At 38.4% G+C, this 19,172-nt stretch overlaps 1 protein-coding gene across 1 annotated transcript in view; it reads right to left on the bottom strand.

The window, feature by feature from the left end:
- DNAH5 (dynein axonemal heavy chain 5) overlaps positions 1-19,172 on the bottom strand; it is a 166,712-nt gene that overhangs the window by 33,827 nt on the left and 113,713 nt on the right. The window contains exons 54-65 of the mRNA XM_042465764.1: positions 18,270-18,423; positions 17,395-17,662; positions 15,846-16,077; positions 15,323-15,437; positions 14,877-15,053; positions 12,576-12,779; positions 10,256-10,435; positions 8,475-8,612; positions 7,159-7,294; positions 4,782-5,098; positions 4,012-4,167; positions 2,948-3,130 (exon numbers count right to left, since the gene is read on the bottom strand). Of these exons, the coding sequence (XP_042321698.1) occupies positions 2,948-3,130; positions 4,012-4,167; positions 4,782-5,098; positions 7,159-7,294; positions 8,475-8,612; positions 10,256-10,435; positions 12,576-12,779; positions 14,877-15,053; positions 15,323-15,437; positions 15,846-16,077; positions 17,395-17,662; positions 18,270-18,423 (2,260 nt within the window). The remainder of the gene's footprint in view (positions 1-2,947; positions 3,131-4,011; positions 4,168-4,781; positions 5,099-7,158; positions 7,295-8,474; positions 8,613-10,255; positions 10,436-12,575; positions 12,780-14,876; positions 15,054-15,322; positions 15,438-15,845; positions 16,078-17,394; positions 17,663-18,269; positions 18,424-19,172) is intronic.

Here is a 19,172-nt window from a genome sequence, read left to right on the forward strand (position 1 = left end):
TCTAGATGAGAGGATTATGTAAGGAAGGTTACCATTACCTCCCTGTGCGCCATGATGTCACTATTGTTCTCTTAACATCAGTGCCACTCACCACTACTGCTGCTGCCTAGTAGCTGTTTGTCTCTCTTTGTAATCCCTCCCCTTGTTGTCTGATTGTTTCTCTACCCTTTCCTCCCTCCATCTGTTACTCCCTATGTACCTTTTACTTAGGTATTTGTTCTATTCATGGCTTTGTTATTTATATAACAAAATATTAATTTTCTGCCATAAGTTCATTTATATCTTAGTACAGTTCCCCCCTTGTCTTATGCGGGGGATCCATTCTGGACCCCACACACACATAAGGTAAAAAGCACATATGCTCAAGCCCCATTAGATATAATGGGGCTCGTGCTTGTCGCACGGCCATGCGCAAGCGCCTTTTGCCTATTCTCCTGGCGATTGCCATGTAAGCTGGAAGCCGCCTGTAACAAGCCCACGTATGGTGCAGGCTCACTGTGTTTATATCTCTCTGTGTTACTTTACACATTTAACAGTTAAACTCTCTAGTTGTTCGGGTTCTTAATATAAATTTAAATCAATGAATTATTTTGTGTTTGTGTGTGCATTCTTTCTTATCTATTAATCTTCCTTAAAATTCAAACCTGTTACACCCCATTTCTCTTTCCAAAATTCAGCTACTTTTGACAAGTCCTACTTGAAATTATTTGTCATTTTGTCTTTGATTAGTATAGTCCATCTGTCCATTTCTGCAAGGTCAATAAGTTTTCATAACCAGTTATTACTTGATGGTAATACCGTTTCTTTCCACTTCTGGGCATTTTCAACTTATGGCAACTCTAAGACAAATCTTTTCATGGGGTTTTCCTTGCAAGATTTGTTCAGAGGGGATTTGTCATTGCCCCCCCCCCTCCGGTTTAAAGAGGGTGACTTCTTCAAGATCACACAGTGGCTTTCCATGGCCAAATAGGGATTTCAGCACTGGTCTCAAAGAGTCCTACACGCAAACCAGTACAACACACTCCTAGTTCTATCACATCCTGAACACTGTGGATCCTATGGAAAACACTGTCGACTATATGGAGTGACAATAATGGCAGCAGAGTTCTTGCCAGCTGACAAGAAATCTAGAATTTTCCATGAAAGGAACATTTGTGCAAGCAACCTGTATTATGCTCTATTTATAGGTGATTAAAATGCCCCAGTACATCCAAGTGCTATACAGACAGGAATGATTAATTTCACATTGTTAATGCTACCAAAAAGTTAATTTGCATTTAATTCAAAAGTCCTCTCATTCTGTAGAATGTGACTTGACCATAACGAGCTTTTTTTAAAAAAAAAATCCTTGCATGAAAGAAAGACCTATGGCATGTACAATCTGTAGAAACAAAGGAAAACGTAATTGGGGATTGTGAAAGTAATTTATGAGAATTATGAGTTTTCTTTGGACACACCATGATAGGAAATCTGAACATTAAAAATGCAAATATCTTTGAAGCAAAACGGATGAAAAGGTAATCCAGAAAGAAATGAAGGAACATTTGCTCATTTCATTTGTTTTAATTAGTTTCCATTTCAAGATGAAAAGACTGGGAGGCAAAGATGTCTCCAGAATACAAGCAGGTGTAATTGTAAAGTTGTACCATGTGATCTTACGCTTATCACTTGATTTTGAATAATAGAAGAATTTTGACATTTAGTATGGAAACCATTTTGTTGCTACATTCCAAACATTATTTATATGATGCTCCCATTTTAGTGTGGAAGTGCTAGACGTTAAAGCATTACATATCCCTTGAGTTGCAATACTTACAGAAAGCTGTTAAAATTAGAAACATGGGTCCAAAATCTTAAATACATTTCCAAAAGTGATATGCTCTTTAGTAAAGCCTCAGTGAAGCACTGTCTCCAGCTGGACGAGCATGCTGACAATCAACTATGAGCACAGCAGTCTGTTACCATTAATGGAGGTATTTAGAGTGGTCTGGGTATATATTACCTTTTTCTTATACTCACTCAAAAGCTTATTAATAAACTGAAATGGTCTGGCTTCTGAAAAGAGTTGCAACAGATTAACTGCATTTTCAACTTCAACAGGCTACTGACACACTGCAGTAATAATGCAGTTTGATACCACTTTAACTGTCATGGTTCCATCATATGGAATCTTGGGATTTGTAGTTTGTTGTGATCACTAAATGTGATATTCAATAAACTCCACCATCTAATATTTTTAAATGGAAACAACAGTTTACATGGCATGGTGAGCTGGTGGTTATTAAGATCTCAATAGTCCTTTCTTCTGCAGCAGTGGTCATTCTGAACATTTCTTCTTCAAAGAAAATTCTATTGGCACTTCCTATGAAAACAGCAACTATGGAGCAGTTTCTATCAGGACCACAGAAAAAGACAGGCTTAACTGATATTCAGTTACTTTAAGGGATTCCCCCCATTAAACAAAGTTTGGCTAGAAATCCTGAAAGATAGCAAGATATAACAAATGCAAATGAGAAATCTCCCAGGGTCAGGGGTTTCCTTGCAGACAATAAGCACTAATCAAGCAGACATTAGACCTCTTGTGCAGACCTTCACACCCTGAGGACTGCCATTAGCAACCAACAATACACATGCAAATCACTCCTGCCTTTCCAGATCACACAGTATATATAGCCAAGTCCTTTCCAGGCAAACATGCTCTGAAGATGCCAGCCACAGATGCTGGAGAAAAGTCAGGAAGAAACTCTGCTAGAACATGGCCACATAGCCTGAAAAACCCACAAAAAGCTATATTTAGTTTAATGTTTTACTCATGTTACCAGAGTTTTGTGTTAGCTCCACTGCATGACAGGGAAGTAGAAAGTTTATTCATCTAATATGGGAGAGGGACCTCAGTACATACAGTTCTAAAATTATTCTTTCTTGCTCTAGAACAAATTTTACCTACCTGTTTTTCTGTTAGAATGACTCTTCCTAGAAGTTGATCTTCCAGACCTTTCATAGTGACAGTAAAATCAATAATGGAGGTGCGAGCACTGATTTCAGGAGTATATGCTGGATTTGGAAGCTTAGTGGTAATATAAAGTCTGAAGCCATTCATTACATCCACTTCTTTATCCCCAACTTTTACCTAATTAACAAAGACAGAAGAGAAATAGAAACCTTCATGATCTATTTTACTGCTTCAACTGGTCATTTATTGTGCACTTCTGTGGTTTTTTTTCTCACATAATAGAGTATATAATATTTGCACAATATCCAAGTAAGTAACGGCCTGTTTTTCTTCATGCATCACATAGTATACAACCTGTTTCAAAAGCTAATTTATTTCTACATAATGTTCAAATCTCAATATTCAAAATTCAAAATAGGAAAAGGCTGGTTTTATTGTTTCTAGTGTATAACAGTCTTATGGAGCCAGTGAGTACATCAACCCCAGACCGTAGCAAGCTTATGCAACTGCCACCACCCCATTTTTGCAAGCCAACAGTTCTTTAAAATATCCTGAGAACTGGTTGTTTCAGTTAATTTACATTGTGATGAGGCTACATACTTTCTTCAGCTAAATGTTAAAATTCTTCAGCATTACATTGCTGCAATGCATTGTGGCATGCTGCACAGGAAACAAAAACAAATACAGTGCGCCCTTTGTTTATGCAGGGGATCCGTTCTGGACTCTCCCGTGTAAAACAAAAAAACGCCTATGTTCGAGCCCCATTTAAATGAATGGGGCTTGTGCATGCGGTGGTGCGGCGGTGCGGTGGTGCACATGCACCATGAGCGCATGCCCATTCATTCCTATGGGACACACCACCCTTTCTTTCCTGTGTGGCTTTCAGCATATGCTGAAAGCCGCGTATGATGCGGGCACACTATAAATGGATGACAAAAGAGAGAAAACAGAAAGTTTCTGTTTCTAGAGTGGGGAGCATAAAAGTACAGGTTATTTTCTTACACCAACCTCAATGAAATTACCATGACAAGAGATGTATAGACTAATATTTCTCTCACCTTGTATGTAGAACCTGTTTTGATGAAATTTTTTTCCAGTACATTATCCAAAGCTGGATCCAACTCTTCACCAACATCTTCAATTAACAGTGGCCTTCCCAGAGAAAGACTATCTTCCAAGTGGTTTCTGAAATACTTGTGATTTAGAGAGGTTATCTGGAAAGAGAAATCATCTTACCCATGTATTATCCTGACAGGACAACCAAGACCAAAAAAAAATGTCCTACACATCTGGCATTTCATTTCAATTTGAAGAATAATTTGGACTGGGACCATAAAAGGAGGAAGGGTTATAGCTCCCCACTGCATGCCATAATATGAATCTGGTCTAACACCATTTTGAAGATTTTCATACCAGTGCTTAATGTGGGATAAGCGCTGGACACAGTAAGGGCTGGAATGAAAATCTTCTTTGCCCCACTTGACTATTTCTGGTATAGGATTCATCATGCATCACAAGTTTAAGGATACTACACCACAGAGTGACACCCCTTCTGGGTTGTTACCCAGTGCAGTCCGCACCATTGCACTCTCCCAGTTACACTACTGCTATCAACCTGGATTATTTCTCCAGTGAGCTGTTGCATGTGGACATGGAGTCAGCCTTGTATCTCAATATTTCTAGTTTACAAATGAAATTAAATACATTTTACCAACCAACACTTGCCTATTAATGTGTTGTTTTGTAACGTCTGCTCTAAAGTGTGGATTTTCTTTCCATCATTGCTTTATACCAAGCATGAATATACTCATACTTGAACATAGATTACCTGCAGTTCATTCCTGGTTTCTTTGTTTTTAATCCAAATCTTGCCCTGAGTCTGTGGATCAATCAGCAAAGGATAACGAGCGGCCTTTGTGACAATGATGCCATTCTGTATGGATAGATCATCGTTCGGCAGCCCTTGAAGGTTCCATTCACTGACAGTTGGAGTATCAATCAGCATCTCTGTGAGGTTTAGATTGTTTCCAAATGGAATTTTCCTGGTTTTCATTTCTTTTTGCCAACTGTTCAACAACAGATTGCGGAATTCTTGGTTGAAAGGCCCAGAATAGGACAGAAAGGCTGTAGCCAGCAATACATCTCCTGAATTAACACAGAGAAATCAAACTTGATGTATGCTGAAGCACTTTATAAATCCCAGGATTCCATTCTCCATTCTGATATTTTGTGTTAGCTCAAAACACCAATTCACTCTAGACTTATGTAGTGAGTGTATACAGGAAAGAAAAATATATTTTTGTCACCCTAGTGAGAAAAGGTATTAATGGATAGGTGACAAGGTAAAGGGGAAGTCATAGACCCTGTTGTGCTCTTGAAGGGTCTGTAAAGACATCTCAGACCTTCTCAATGACAGGATCCTAGCATCTGCTCCAACTTGCTATTTAGGGAGGTGATCAGGCAGCTTCAGGACTAGATGCACTAGAACCCTTTCATGAGACTTCAGATTGTTCCCAGGACCACAACCCATTTTCCCCAAAATAAATATTATTCTATAACTGAGAGGTAGGTATGAGGCAAATTCTGGCTCTTCTCTAGTATGGGTTTCCACAATTTATTGTGGGTGTTTATAAAAAGTATTTATTGCAAAGTCTTTATAAACCTCTTTATGTTTAAAGATTTCAAAGCAGCATACAACAATCATACAATATGCAGCACAAAACAATGCATACATATTTGCACTATCAATAAGAGTAAAATGCATAGTGGACTAAACAACACCAGCAGGACTTGCAAAAATAGGTTTGATTTCAACATGTGGCCCAAAATAAGAATTGTTGGATCCTGTCTAATATCAGGGCAAGAGTATTCTACACAGTGGGTGCCACAAAAAATGATGTCTAGAGAAGATTTACCCCTCTGGGTCAGCATTGCCAGTATGTTCCTCAAGTGCTGCAGTTAATTAGTACTTATTACATCAATTGTGATGGGACATATTTTTTAGATTAGAGCAAATCTGTAGCCTTCAAATTTTCACAGGATTCATTGCTGGTTTTAATACAAAGATCAGAAAATTAACAAGAGAAGAAAACAAGAATGTAGACTTCACTCATTCAATCCCCTGTTGCTAAAACATACTCAGGGGATGTTCCCACTAGGTGAAACCCCGCGTTCTGAATCGAATCCAAAGAGTGGCGTTCCTATTAGGATCCGATTTAAACCTAGAACGGTTCTAGAGCAACCCGCAATCGTCCCCACTACAAATCAAATCGTAGAGCGGGATAAAAATTTAAATCGAGTTTTCCTCATTTAACGCGTGTTAAAAAAACACTAGGGTCCGACCTACGTTTTTCCATTGATTTGAGTTAGGAACCAGAGCATTTAAATAGGAACGACAGCCTTTGAATCGGGTTAGATGGATGGGAGGAGCGGACTGCGATTGGGGCTGTCCTTGGGGGAGTTGCCCTTTCTGTCCCCATCCGTCGTGGCTGTCGCCATTTTTGCTTCCCTCGCCCCTTTGTCTGCTGTGGTCTTTCAAGATTATTTTTATTTTTTATTTTAATGGTTTACAGGCGCTTAATCTCTTCAGCGCTTTAAGCGCATGAAGTCCCGGCTGCTCAAGCGCCTGCATCTGCCAAAGGACTACAAGGCTATCCCATAGTTCCTCTGGAAAGAGCTTCGCTTTGCCAGAAGCCTCTTGCATTGATCTCTGGGCTCTCTGAAGGGATTCTCCCTGGCTGTCTTGGGAGACAGGATGCTGCCCTCCAAAACCTATCCCATAGTTCCTCCGGAAAGAGCTTCGCTTTGCCAGAAGCTTCTCGCATTGATCTCTGGGCTCTCTGAAGGGATTCTCCCTGGCTGTCAATGAAATGGAAATGATGCCAAAAGATAAATCGCTTCCAAATATTCCGGATTAACGTTACGTCATTCTGACGTACTATTGATTGACAGCTCCAAATAAGGTATGGAGGAGAAGAATCGCTTTATTTAAACACCGATTTCATGCCAAGTAGGAACGCTTGCAGGTAAAAACTTCGATTTAAATAACCAGATGGGAATGATGAATAAAGCGATTCAGATAGCGGGATAAGAACAGTGTTATTTTGAATCGATTTTATTAAAAACGTGTATTTTAAATCGTTTCAAATCTTAAGTGGGAACATCCCCTCAATGTAGCTGATGATTTAATAGAACATTTGCCTTACCCACAAGCCTCTTTGTTTGTGAAGCAAACTCTTTACTTTGTTCAGTCCACCTTTCTTTCTCACCACCCAGACCACTAATAAGACTGGAGGCTGTCTGCATTTTATGCCTGCAGCGTTCTGCATCCTCAAGCAATGTCTGCCAAAGGTTTAAAAAATGCATGAATGAAAGATTAGTACTCCTGTGTGGTACGTTATAAATGTTGAACTCCTCATTCGTTATCTTTTTAAAAAGATGTACCAGAATTGACTCCCTGCATATACTTGGGTCATAGATTCTACTGCCAGAGTTGGGGCAAAAGAGACTTGTCAGAAATGTCTGCCATGGTTCCTTAAATCCAGATAGCGCACTGCTCAGTGCAGATTCAACTGAAACATTTTGAATCCATTCAGCTTTATATTCGTATTCATTTTTATATCACTTGGGGATTTTTTAAAAAAGAAAAAAAGCAGTAAAACTTCTTTCCTAGAGCCATGTGTTTTAGGAATCCTAGTAATATATTTAAGGTGGTATGAGGCTCAAGGCAGTGAAGATAAAAAATATTCTGCTTCTCAAGGTTATTTTTATATCCGCTTATTAAATAGGCAAATATAAAAGGTACTGTATAAGGTATCACATTCAATATTGTAAAAATTACTTGGTGAAAAGCCATACCCACACTTTTAAGAAAAGAAATAAATCTAAGAAGCAGCAACTTAACTAAGGAAAAGTTATTGCAAACTTACACATCAACTACCCCAACAATCTTAATGAAGTGATACCTTCTATGTCAACCACCTTGCTTCCCCAAAAAAACTGAATTTAAAAAAATTATCAGAGAAGGAAGTGGGGACATGATGAGGAAGACTTCTTCCTTATTTCTTTGGTTTACATATACTGTAATAAAGAGTAGCTCAATAAAAGGATACCTGGGATAAAGCCAAGTATAACTATTTTGATTTTTTAATTTTTTTTCTTCTTAAATTAATATTTTTAGCTTTTTCAAATCATTTCTAATATTTACACTTTTAAATTTGCCAGATTTGTTTGACTGTACACTGTCCTGAGATCACTGGATATATAGGGCAGGATATAAATATTTTCATTAATAAATAAAATTCACTACTTGTCCTGCCAAATTGTGAGGAAACTTTTATTCCTCCTTTGCATCGATGGATTTCTGAACAATTGAAGAAAGTGCTTCTCAGATCTTAGCAGGACGATGCTGGTAACTGACATTGCTACAAGGTCATATCCACACTATAGTAAATAAAAAATTGTTAAATGGATCTCTCCATACATGGATGTTATGGAATACCTCTGTGGCACAGTAACCTACCTGCTTCTCCATCATGGCCTTCTCATACTCTGCCTGCACAATATCTAGCTCAGCTTGCTTGGCATCCAGTTCAGCCTGAGCTTTCTGTAGATCTAACATGGCAGTAGTCAAACGGTTTTCCTGGACTGCCAGGTTAGCCTATAAATAAACAGTTCACACATGACAAGTTCATAAAAGGTGTTTGTTTGTTTGGGGAAAATTAGGCAAAATTCTTCAAACCACTTTTGAAAGAACAAAAATAAAAAGAACAGGACTGTAACCGACAACTCACAAACTTAACTATTGACAAATGCAGAATTAATGCAATCATTATAAATTTCATGTAATTAAATACTAATGTTTTTAATAAAGTTTATTAGAATTAAAAGGACACATAACAAATAAGAAATAACAAGTAACATAGACAATAACAAATAATAGGTTGACAGGACAAAGAGTTAATAGGTAAATACATAATTTTGCATATTTCCTTGACTTCCGGGATTTCCATCTGATTCAAATCTAAACTATTTTCCAACCATCAGTCTTTAAACATTGTATTGATTTAACTTAAAGGTTGAATTAAACACTAATGTTTTCAAGACATCACACTTCCTGTTCTAAGACCAGATCCACATTTGCAGCAGACTGCAGAGGACAAATTTCAAGGTACTTCTGTGTTGTTGTTTTTAAATGAGTAACTTTAAAACTCCTTGATTTGTGGATGAAAATGAATTCTTTATAGTTTTGCTTTTTTTATTTGAATGACTTTAAAATGAATAAAAAGAATTTTAAAAATACACTCTCCTTACATATAGGAAGATTCTTGCCCAACACTTTTTTTTACAGTGCTGATTTTACAGTGCTGGAGCCCTGGTGGTGCAGTGGTTAAATATCAGTATTGCAGCCACTCACAAGGTTGTGAGTTCAATCCCTGTCAAAGGCTCAGGGTTGACTCAGCCTTGCATCCTTCCAGGGACACTAAAATGAGTACCTAGCTTGTTGGGGGCAATTAGCTTACAGTTGTAAACCACTTAGAGACTGCTCAGTGCAGTATGAAGCGGTATATAGAATCATAGAATCGTAGAGTTGGAAGAGACCACAAGGGCCATCCAGTCCAACCCCCTGCCATGCAGGAAATCCCAATCAAAGCATCCCTGACAGATGGCCATCCAGCCTCTGCTTAAAGATCTCCAAGGAAGGAGACTCCACCACACTCTGAGGGAGTGTGTTCCACTGTCAAACAGCCCTAACAGGTCTATCATATCACCTCTTAACCTTCTCTTCTCCAGGCTGAACATCCCCAGCTCCCTCAGTCGTTCCTCATAAGACATGGTTTCCAGACCCTTCACCATTTTAGTCATCCTCCTTTGGACACGCTCCAGTTTCTCAACATCCTTTTTAAATTGTGGTGCCCAGAACTGGACATAATATTCCAGGTGGGGCCTGACCATATAAATGAAGCTGCTAAACTTCTATTTAGACTGTAAAAAAAGTGTTTACACTTGCACAAAAAGCATTCCTCTTCCCATAGAGGAATACTTTAATGTATGTTATTTCTCCACCACCACCATAATACAGTGAAGTCTCAGAATGGATTCTACCATCCATTGAATCATTTTACTGCATGCATGGATCCAGCAAAAATATATGTACTGTATGTATGTTTGTACAAATAAATAAATAATCTCAGACTATTGTGACAAATTGTCAACTTCTTGCATGAGATGTCCCAACAACATAAGCAGCAGCTGATCTGCGTCTAGTCTGATTTCAGTCTTGGCTTATTTATTTTGGTTTACCTTTAAAGGCAGGACTTCCTTGTTGATGGCAAAGAAAGAAGCCATTGCTTTTGTCCACGAACAAAGGCCAGCCACATTTCCACAGACCCTCTTAGCTGTTTCAATATTATAGTCCCCCATTTCAAAGTAAGGGCTCAAAAGCTCTACTACCTCTCCATTAATGGTATCTTTTGGAAATTGCTAGAAAGATAATAAAGAAGAATAATTTAGCTTCATTGACAGACCCAAAAAAAAATAAACCCTCAGATTTTCACCACTGGTAGACTTTTAGGTGATTTAATACAGGTTTAGGAGAGTCTTACTAAAAGTTATTTTAAAAGCTTGTTCTGATCAGATTTGTTTTGTTCCTCATGCTGTCATCTTGTGAAACTATGTTGCTAAATTGGCTGTCTTCCTATGGACTTAGTTTTGATTCTAAGAGCCATTAACAACCTGTCTTCCGCATGTTCATGCTTTCCCAATTACTATGGAGGAAAAAAATCCTTCTTTCATTACCTACACTTTAATCAATGCTAGTGTGATATAGATGGTAATTTGGATATGTCCATATAAATACCAAAACACAAAGGTGTTAGACATTTCTAGTTGTTCCAAGACCCCATTTGCACTTGGCTGACATCCAGTTAATTGCCCTGGCTAGATTTATTCTTTGTTTCTTTCTTCTAGCATATCTAGCCTGTCCTGGAAGGGTATAAATGCTGTTTTCAATTTGAGCCAAGTGTCTAATTGGTTTCCTGAATCATCCCAACAGTTGCTCCCTTTTATCACACTTGTATTACAATCAGTGCTGCTCTATATAGCATCTACGTTATTTTAAACCTGTTCGGTCTTAGATCTTGCTTTATAATGTACATTTTATACTTGCTTTCATGTCAAAGCAAACTATTAATTTTGTAATATTGTTTTTTTGCATAATCAAAGTGTGGCCATTCAATTTCTACAGCCACAGGCCTCATTGGTATTCCAATTTAATAACCTGCAGCTGGATCTCAGACTGTGGATTGTTTATCCTTATGCATTTTAAGTAGGCCCTGGTTTACAACTACTTCTATAGGAATTATTCAGGGCCAAAGTTAATGCTCACATATATAAGATAACATGCATCCAAAGAAGGAGGGGAAGCTTGCAAATGTCCCTATGTCTGAATACATCAGTGACAGTTCCAAATCAGTTCATATTAAATGGTTGTATAAGCAAGCCCTAGAGCAGATGCTGTATTACTGAACTACACTTTCCATTACCCCTCTCCACTAGCTACAGTGGCTAGGGCTGATGAGAGTTTCAGTTCAAACACATCTGGTGGTCTAAACCTTGCCCAATAATACCCATGATCTGGGAATCACCAGCAATTTCTGTTACAATTGCTGTACCAGAAATGCCATTTTGGGATGAACCTTCTCTTTTGCCTGCATTATGGTCATGTTAGAGCAGTATTTCTCATGTGAGACAGTTCAAAGCACAAATATCATGCATTTGACTATATGTGTGGACATGTAGATATAGATTTGTTGTGGCGGTGTGCTTTAAGTTATTTCTTATTTATGGTGACCTTAAGGCAAACCCTAAGGTGTCTCTAAGGTGGTTATTATTATTATTATTATTATTATTATGCTTTATTTATGTAACACTGTAGATTTACACAGCGCTATACATACAAACCATAAAATGAATAAAATAAACCTATCAATGGCATACAATCAAAAAAATAATAGCATAATACATATAAATAATACAAAACAATACAGGAAAGGGTTCAATGAAGTAAAGCAGGCAACAAAGGTTTTCTTAGCATGATTTGTTCAGAGGGAGTTTGCCATGGTGCTTCAAAGATTGTTGAATGGAGCCTCCTAGCATGCCTCACCATTGGCTATGCTGCCTAAGGCTTTGGGAGTTGAAGTCCAGCATTATCTGGAGGTGTTCCCACCCTGGCTTTAACCTCATCTCCCACACTGTGAACAGCAACAGAGGCCTCCTTTGGACATCTCAGCTGCTCTCTCTAAGTGAGAAGTTAAACTGATTAAGAAAGGGGAAGTGTCAATCAATCCGTTTCTTGCAACTCATACAACAAAGAGAGGGAAGAGAGTTTAAAAGCCCATGGCCTATGTTCAAACTTAGGGAAAAGTGGATGAGATACATGATACTTTTTGTATATGGGGGGAGGGGTACTGGGATTGAGATGAGATTTAAAAAAAAACTTTGCTGGCTTGATGTAGACACAATTGCCTTTTCTTACATATTCTCCAACAATTCACTTAATTCTATGCATTCGTGTTTTGTTCTTGCCATCCTGTTTTTGACTTCATGCCTACTTTTGACACACCTGCAAGTTCTGTAAGAAGTTTCCTGCCGTCATCAGTTTCAGCGATTCCTGCCATGATGGAACAGTGCAGTTTTTCTCCAGGTCCATTTTGACAGTGTTTACCCTCCTCTGGAACAGCAGTAGCACACAGTCCATGATACGCATGATAAGATGCGGTGGTCGACCCAATGTGCGGACAGTGGCAATATCTGCAGGCTTGATAGTCTGAGTTTTTGAAAAAGAACAGGATCAGGAAGAATTACAAACGTCCTCTACTTTATATCTATGCATATCTAAACCACTGGCAAAAGCTTCCACAGCTGTTGGACAAAAGTATTTAACCCTCACCCTACCAGTCAGAATGATTCAACGCTCCTGAGGTATGTTTGGTGCAGAAATCACACAGACCTAGACCTATTTCTACACTGTCTTTTAGGTATTTGATCTAGTATTTTATCTATTATTTAGGTATTTTATTTAGGTAATACACTGTATTTTAGGTATCTAAAATACTTTCACTTCAATGGAAACAAGGAAACAAGGGGGGAAATGCGCCCAAGTTTCAGCCACTGGCCAGGTCATATCTTTTTTGTACCATGTTAAAAAACAGTTATTAAAAAATGTCCCAGCAAATCTTTTGCATTTTGCCATGTTGGTACTTTGTAGTACAATATATTGAGATTAAAACATGTCCTCAACCATTTCATTGTTGAAGCATGATGCAGATAAACTAGTGAGAGTGACTGGATGAGAAACAACCTCTCTCTTTGCCTAAAGGTGAGAAGGTAGCAAGGGCAGGCTCCTTTGATCCTGTCGAGGAAGCAGAGATACTTGATATATTTAGAGATAGAGATGGAAAGGCCTGGTGAAAAATGTCATTGACAATTTACCACACAGCAATCAGAGATAGCATTCAAGAACACCTGAGACCAAGGAAAGAGACAAACCAGGGAAAAGAGCTAGCTACTTTTTAGGACATCCGCACTGTTTTTCTTGAACAGCTTCGAGCATGATACAAAACATGGATCTAAACACTAGTGAACAGCTGCTTCAGTTCAGATGTAACTGCCCATTCCATCAGTATATGCCAAGTAAACCAGGAAAATATGGCATAAAAATATGGTGTTGCTGCAATGCTAAGAACTCATGAACTCTGAAGTCAGACTTACAGCTGATCAGGGATCCTACACTATCACAGGAAGCTTAACATGGTTACACAATGGTGACAAAGAAGATGAGCTATATTTCCACATTGGACCAAGTGTGATGGAAGAAAATTGCATTTCAGCTGATTAGAAGTGGCAGAAGGTCTGCTAACCAATGACCTAACATATGGTGCATCTACACTGTAGCAATAATGCAGTTTGACAACACTGTAAATTCTGAGCTTCATCCTATGGAATCCTGGAAATTGTAGTTTTACAAGGTCTTTAGCCTTGTCTACCAAGAGTGCTGGTGCCTCACAAAACTACAAATCACAGGATTCAGTAGGATGGAGTCATGGCAGGTAAAGTGGTGTCAAGTTGTATTATTTCAGCAGTGTAGTTGCACCCACATGTTGGCACTGTTTTGCAAAACAAGCCATACATTTGCTATCAGTAGCAGATAAGAAAACCAGTCAACAGTGGACCACAAAGCTGATTATATGCAACAATCGCTGTAGGATCCAAATCACAGAACTAGTTGTCTACATAGTGGCTGGCATTAAGACTGGCCCTTCATTTGGGAGAGATTTCCCACAGTAAGGATGATTTTTGTTAATGAGGTAGGAAATTATCCCACAATGCAATTAATGTAGGTTTTCCTGCCAGTAGGCTGGCACAGCTGTTTTCCTTCAGGGTTTATGTGCATTTCCTAAATCTTCTAATTTCCAAACTTATAAGTCACTTGATGAATTTTTTTGTAAAAATAAAAAATATAGCCACATGGTTCAACAATTAAAGGGAACACCCTGATTCTAATTAGTTTAGTCATAAAATAGGCAAATGGTTTACAGGTGTGTTGTTTTTCCTTTGAGAGTGTATTTGGGAGATTGCTCTTCATACCCTCACCTGATAAATTACAGAAAAATTGAATGATTAAACCTGGAAATCCTACAGTTACTTAAACATGTCCCTGACAGATTTCATGATAGTGTTTTGCTTTGCAGATTCAGGAAATCTCCTTCACACAGACAGACGAATGTGGGTTTTTCCCCCATCCCATGATGAGAAAGACTGTGGAAGGAGAGGTCAGGCCTGCTCTCAATCTCTCTTGGGTACAATTCTGCAGAGGAAAATAAATGGAGTGAGGGAGTGGCATTCTACTTTATCCATCTTTAACCTGCAAAGCAGCCTCAGCCTCCTCTAAAGCAGGTTTGGCAGCCTCCAGTTTTTCTTCCGCAATGGCCTTGTCGGCAGAGATGCTGTCTACAATAGCCTGGGCTTTGTCTTTTACTTTCTGTACTTCAGCCTTCACTTTTTCAGCAGCCTGTGCTTTTACTGTGACTTCTTTTAGAACCTATTGAGAAAACCAAACACAAATGAGAAAATTAAATGGAAATTCAATGGGAAAAGAAGAAAATCAAATGGAGAAATGTTTGTAATTACTATAGAAACAGTGTTCTGTATAAAATATTTACCGTAGTTTTTCATTCATGAGTTATCAAGGTTTTTCTTACTTCAGTGATCAAGCTGTGTGAAATCCCTAGGCTATTTTTCTTCAAGACTTTCCTGATTAGCTTTTAAAAAAGTGAGTGAGAGAGAGAGAGAACTAAAAGCTACCCTTACCATATCAGCTTTTTCGTTGGCAACCTGGAGCTCTTTCTCCTTGGCTTCCAGCTCTTTACTCAAAGAGGCCACAGATTCAGAGGCCTCTTTTAGCTTCTCCAATCCAGTATTCATTCTGCAATTTAACATGGAGAGTCATGTAATTTTTGAAGTTCCAACAGGATCAAAGTTGACCCGAAGGTCTAAAGCTGATTAGGAGAGGACTCTATCAAATTTCACAGTTTTGGTCACTGTTTCTCAGCCCAACCTACTTCCCAGGGTTACTGTGAGCATGAAGCAAGGGAAGGGGAGGAGAGCTTTGAGATACAAATAATTGTTTAAAAAATTAAGTACCTTTCCCTCACCTGCCTTTTCCCCCTTCTCCAAATCATATCTTTCAATACTACTTCATAGAGCAGACAACTTTCTAGTCTGTCCCGAGTGGTAATAGCTTTGAGTATACCAAAAGCATAATCACTGAGAACTGTTATGATATTTGGAGAAGAATAGCTGAAAGGTTTGGAGGACAAAGAAAACAGTTCACCTGTTGGCAAGAGTCAGCACCTCAGCATGTTTTTCTTTGTATATAGCTTTATATCCCTGAATAAAAGAGAGGTAAGACTTGGGAGTCACATGTGTAGATCGACGATATCTCTGGAAATAATCAACACACTTCTCTGCAACTCCATCCTGGAAAGAACCCATGCACTGCACCATCTCTGTTTTTATTTCTTCTGTGCAATCAACTTCATAGGATGACAAGAAATGTTCAGAAACTGAAGAAGAAGAAGAAGATGATGATGATGATTAAGATTTAAACTACATCTAAGCAATATACTTTGTATCTTTAATGCAAAAGATAAATTCCTGGCACCTTCCACCCAATCTTGTTTCATCCATCATTTAATTCCACAAATGCCAAGACCTTGCTAATTCCACTGAGGGCAGAGATCTGACACGATGCCTCAATTTTTGCCCTGAATTTCCCCCCCCCCCCGCCCCCCAATGCATGAAAGCCCCTGCAAATGCATCTGGGGACAGGAGAGGACCTGCAGTTAAAAATGGAGGTATCTGTGCTTGGGGGGAAAATTGGCACCATGCACCCATACAGTCTCCCACTCCAATTTACTTGAACCTCAGATTATTATTATTTTACCAAATAACCCTGAAACACTCTAAATAACTCAACTGCAGGGCAAAATGAATCTGGATTTTTTTAACTACTTTTTTTTAACTTCTGGACTTGTAAAGTTGTTCTCTGTTGGGACGCTTTCTCCCATTTTACACATTATTATTTCTGGACATGTTTAATCTGTGTGTCACAGGATGCTCCGCTAATCATCCCAAAAGTGCAATCAGCTTAGCATTTATCTCTTTTCACTGGTGGGTAATCCTCCTTTTGTAATTATTGGATAGTTATGCTAGTATTCTTGTCTTGATGGGATTAAGAATTCCTTTGCTGAGAGACCAGGTAAATGGACATTGCTTAATTCTGGGGTTTGCAATTCGCACATCAAGGCATCTGTTTTAAGGGAAATATTCAATGGTGAAATAGGTCTTATGGATGCTCTCTCTTTCACTAACATTTAATACAAGGCCTGAAAAAAATATGTAGCATTTAAAATGGCATTCCCCATAACTGAGAGGTTATCTCTGAAATGCAATGAATGCTCTACTATCCTAGTAAATGAATCCGAAGTAAATTTTGGATCATTCAAATAGTCCAGAACCGAGTGAGGTTTAAAAATGACCACTTTTAAAAACTTTATTCTTATGGTTTTTGGAGGACATGTAAGAGGGATACAGCCAACTTCTTATGCCTATTCAAAACAAAAATTAATTAGTATCCAATCTATTGAATTTTCTACTGTATTTCAGTAGAACAATCTAATCTAATACAAGCATGATTTCTTACACATGAAATTCTTGTCATATTGAAGCCACTGGGGACGTTGGGTCTTTCAGACATTTTGAATCCTATCCGCCTTATCTACCACAACAAAAATGGTGTCGTCCAAAGCATCTGGAGAACAATTGTTCCTCATCCCAATCTAATGTAATAAGTTGCAAGAGCAAAGGGCATGGAGACTCACCTGCAACCAGGGCATCTTTGGGCCAACGGCTGAACCAATCTATAGTGCAACCAGAAATGAGGGCAGGAAACTTCAAAGCTCGGTTTCGGAATTTTTCACCCACAGGTGAAAAGCAGAGGATAACATGGAGGTTCTGACGCACTCTAGTCATGAAATAATCATACAAATTTTCATTGGTTGGAGGCCGCCGTGGATGCTCCCTCTTCATAACTGATAGGAGATCACTGGTGATTTCATCTATTTCATCACGAGCAAACAAATTGGAAACCTGGGGGAGAAGACTTATTTTTTTAAAAAAATGTTAAAATATTTCCAGGAGAGCTAGTCATTAAAATAATATTGAATTATCCACTAATTGTCTAATTCTCACCAGACTTATTAATGCATTCAGTTAATTAATTTGTATATTACCAAAAAAAACCTCAATAGAAACATTCTTTGGAGATAATGTGCTGATTATTCTATCGTATTTAATTTCATTTCTCATTATTTTAACATACTAGAACCAACATATGTTCACTAAATAAATGGATATGCTTCTAATAAGAATCCCCACCAATTAAAAGTTGATTCTCAGTTACTACAATTCCATCTCACCAATTAATCAGCCAAAGCATTAGAGCATGCGCTTCTGAATTTACTCAGAAGTAAATTCTGTTCTGTTCATTAGATTAGATTGTACTTGAGAATGTAACTTTAATAGATTAATCTACCCTTAACATTTATTACTCTATTTTTAAATATGCTTAATCACATTATCATCTAAGAACATTCACTCCTAAACTACCACCTATCTGCTGTCTGGACACCAAGGGGGAAATAAAAACAAACTAAAAGCCAGAAGGAGTTTTTAAAAATAATAATAATAATCCTACTTCTCCTGATGACAGAACATTGTTCATGTACTCCAAGAAAGCTTCATCTTTTATCTCATTGTCTGTAAAAATGAAACTGATTCCTTTGCCTTGCTGTCCAGCTGTTCTATAGAGATGCTTCAGGTCTTCCATCAGGTTGGATGTGTTATACGACCTGGAAAAGGAATAAAAAATAGACCCAAGACAGTTGGGGGGGAAATGTGCACCAAAAATATGCCTCAAATAAAAACAGTTCTACCTGCCCAGGCCCTTTTGTTCATTTTCTTGTTGTGTTCCTTGGTCACTGTTTTCAGTTATATAGCACCATCACATCCATTTCTGTTCGGAAGTAAATTTCATGAAACTCAGACAGATTTACTTCTAGGTAAAATGCATATAGAATGGAAGCCTTGTAAAGCAAACCAAAATGTACCTGTTCTGAAAGTATGTTCAATGGGCCCTGCTGTGAAAATGAACTCCTGGTCACCAGCGAAGCCTGAGCCTCCATATTCAAGGTTGAATCCAAGAATACACCCAAACTACAAATCTGCATATTAGGAGAGGGGGTATAACAACATCCAGCACAGGCAGAATCCCTATTCCTAGGCCTGCTTTCTGATTGACCAGGAGTTCCCTTTTCTTGTTCAGATTAAGTATCAGTTTGTTCACTCTTACTCAGTCCATTACTGATCATAGACACAGGTTTAGCACCAAGATAGCTTCCTTGGATTGGGATGGAAATAAATAATAGAGGTGGGCATCACTCACCTATTGATGGCACCAGACCCCAAAACTCTGCACAACATCACCCAACAGTTTCATGTTGATGTTGAACAATAATGGGGGACAAAAAGCCACAGACCAACAACCAAGGGCTCAGGCAGGAGAGCCCCATCATTCAGCACTGCCATCAAAGCTTCTCTG

This window comes from Sceloporus undulatus, chromosome 4 (genome assembly GCF_019175285.1).
Source record: "Sceloporus undulatus isolate JIND9_A2432 ecotype Alabama chromosome 4, SceUnd_v1.1, whole genome shotgun sequence".
Classification (NCBI taxonomy): domain Eukaryota; kingdom Metazoa; phylum Chordata; class Lepidosauria; order Squamata; family Phrynosomatidae; genus Sceloporus; species Sceloporus undulatus.